Below are 1,873 nucleotides of genomic sequence, written 5' to 3'. Positions count from 1 at the left end.
TTTACCTCTTTTGCCTGACCTGCACATGACTTTTTATGGTGAAGGAGGGGTGTGCACTCCCTTCTCCACCCTCTCGTCTACTGGAGCACTAAGTCTCACAGGGACAGAACTGTATGACACGTGTGAGACGGTTTCAGCAGATGCAGCTTTGTTATTCGGAGTATCCGTCTCCTAGGAGGACTTCCGACCAAGGATGTAAGGAGTTCCTCCTACCCCCGATCGCGCGACTCGTGTGCCATGGCGGGTGCGTCATGCCCGAACATGCCCCTAAGCCTGTCTCGGCCACAAAGCCCCGCCAAGGCCACTAGCCGCAGCTTACTCATTTACACCTGAGTTAAGTGAGGATATACGAAAACATATACGAAAGTGTCAATCAACATGATGTGTACATTTTGCTGCAATTTCTAGAGCATTACGAAGAATATGTTTGAAATATATACCGCCACCTAAAAGAACGTTTGTATAGAGGTATTCCCAAGATTGTCTTGAACACGAAATGTTAAATATCTTAAATGTAATGCAATTCAGATATTTAGGTGTTGAAAACAATCTTGAGAAGGCCTCTATAACAACGTTTTTTGAGGTGGCGGTTTGATGACACCTGGTGGAACTATGAGAATGTATGTTAAATTAACCACAGCAAATATTCAGCTGCAAACTCTACTCTTTAATCATAACTATGACGTCTGTAAATACACAGTACAATCTCTTTGAATTTGTCATATTTTGGGTGTGGGTGAAATATTGCAGTGTGATGAGAAGAGTAGACTTGCCTGACTTGTACGTTACTCACATACTTCTGCCCTTAACGCAACTGTGCTGATGTTTTATTCTTAAACTTTGTCATTGATTAATGAGAAGCCTGAAGACGTCACTGGAGACGCTGTCGTGTTGCAACAGCCAACATCAGCTGCGGAGGAAAAGGCACAGGTGAGCAATGTTTGGGAGTCTGTAATTCTTAAGATATAGAATAGTAATCTCCAAGCAGATCCTACGGTACCTTGAGATAGTATCAAAAGCTGGCAGAGGAGTGAAGCCGGCCTAGCAGTGTGTCTGGCTACCGGAACCACTCCTGTGTTGGCTTTTGATACTTATGCTACCGTAGGATCTGCTTGGAGATTACTAGAATAGCCCTTTGTAATAGCCACAGGCAAGTTGGGCAGCCCTGGCCAAACCAAAAAATACATAAATCAATTAAGATATTCGGGAAACAGTCTGTGAATCTGTTTCTTTCTCGTGGAAACTTGAGAATTAAATATGGTGTTTGGACAACAGAGTTCGGAAATATGGAGAAGGAACAAAGGTGTTCAATCTTGTTATCCATTGTTGTACATGTAGATGTGCAGGAAGGCAATCCAAACATTGGCGTCTGAAACTGGTCGGACCCAGACGCCACAGCAGGTGCAAATGATCTCTGAGTTAGCATCACTTGTCATTAAGTCCTGCCCCGGCATTCCACAGGAGGATAAGGTAACGATGGCTGATGGGATTTTTTTACAAAGCTGAACTGCTCGACTTCTGTCTACAACAGTTACTATGAAATGACAATGATCTTTCTCTGGCTCTGTATTATCTGTATGTGGTTATCTTGTTTTGAGTTTTCGTGAGTCGATGACTTTTTTTGATTGTGTTTGTGAATCCGAAGCTTTTTCAATGTTAACATCCGCAGCATGGAGGTTTGGCACGTCATGTACATGGAAATGGCTGTTAAACATTTTCGGATGCTTGAATGTGCTGAACACTCACATTTCAGTCATCAAAGGTTTCTTATCAACTTATTTGTCATCACAAATGCATTTTGATTCTTTTTCTATCAGCAGAAATCTGCCCAGCATGTTTGCATAGGTGCTCGTTGAGCAACAAAAGTGTTACT

The 1,873-nt window shown here is 42.6% G+C and overlaps 1 protein-coding gene across 1 annotated transcript in view; it reads left to right on the top strand.

Annotated features, from left to right (window-relative positions):
• LOC118411889 (sushi, nidogen and EGF-like domain-containing protein 1) overlaps nt 1-1,873 on the top strand; it is a 42,952-nt gene that overhangs the window by 9,317 nt on the left and 31,762 nt on the right. Inside the window, exons 8-9 of the mRNA XM_035814381.1 lie at nt 862-930; nt 1,339-1,470. Coding sequence (XP_035670274.1) covers nt 862-930; nt 1,339-1,470 — 201 coding nt within the window. The remainder of the gene's footprint in view (nt 1-861; nt 931-1,338; nt 1,471-1,873) is intronic.

This window comes from Branchiostoma floridae, chromosome 3 (assembly GCF_000003815.2).
Source record: "Branchiostoma floridae strain S238N-H82 chromosome 3, Bfl_VNyyK, whole genome shotgun sequence".
Taxonomy (NCBI): domain Eukaryota; kingdom Metazoa; phylum Chordata; class Leptocardii; order Amphioxiformes; family Branchiostomatidae; genus Branchiostoma; species Branchiostoma floridae.
Note: the sequence above shows the minus strand (reverse complement) of the source record. Positions and strands in the feature narration are given on the sequence as shown.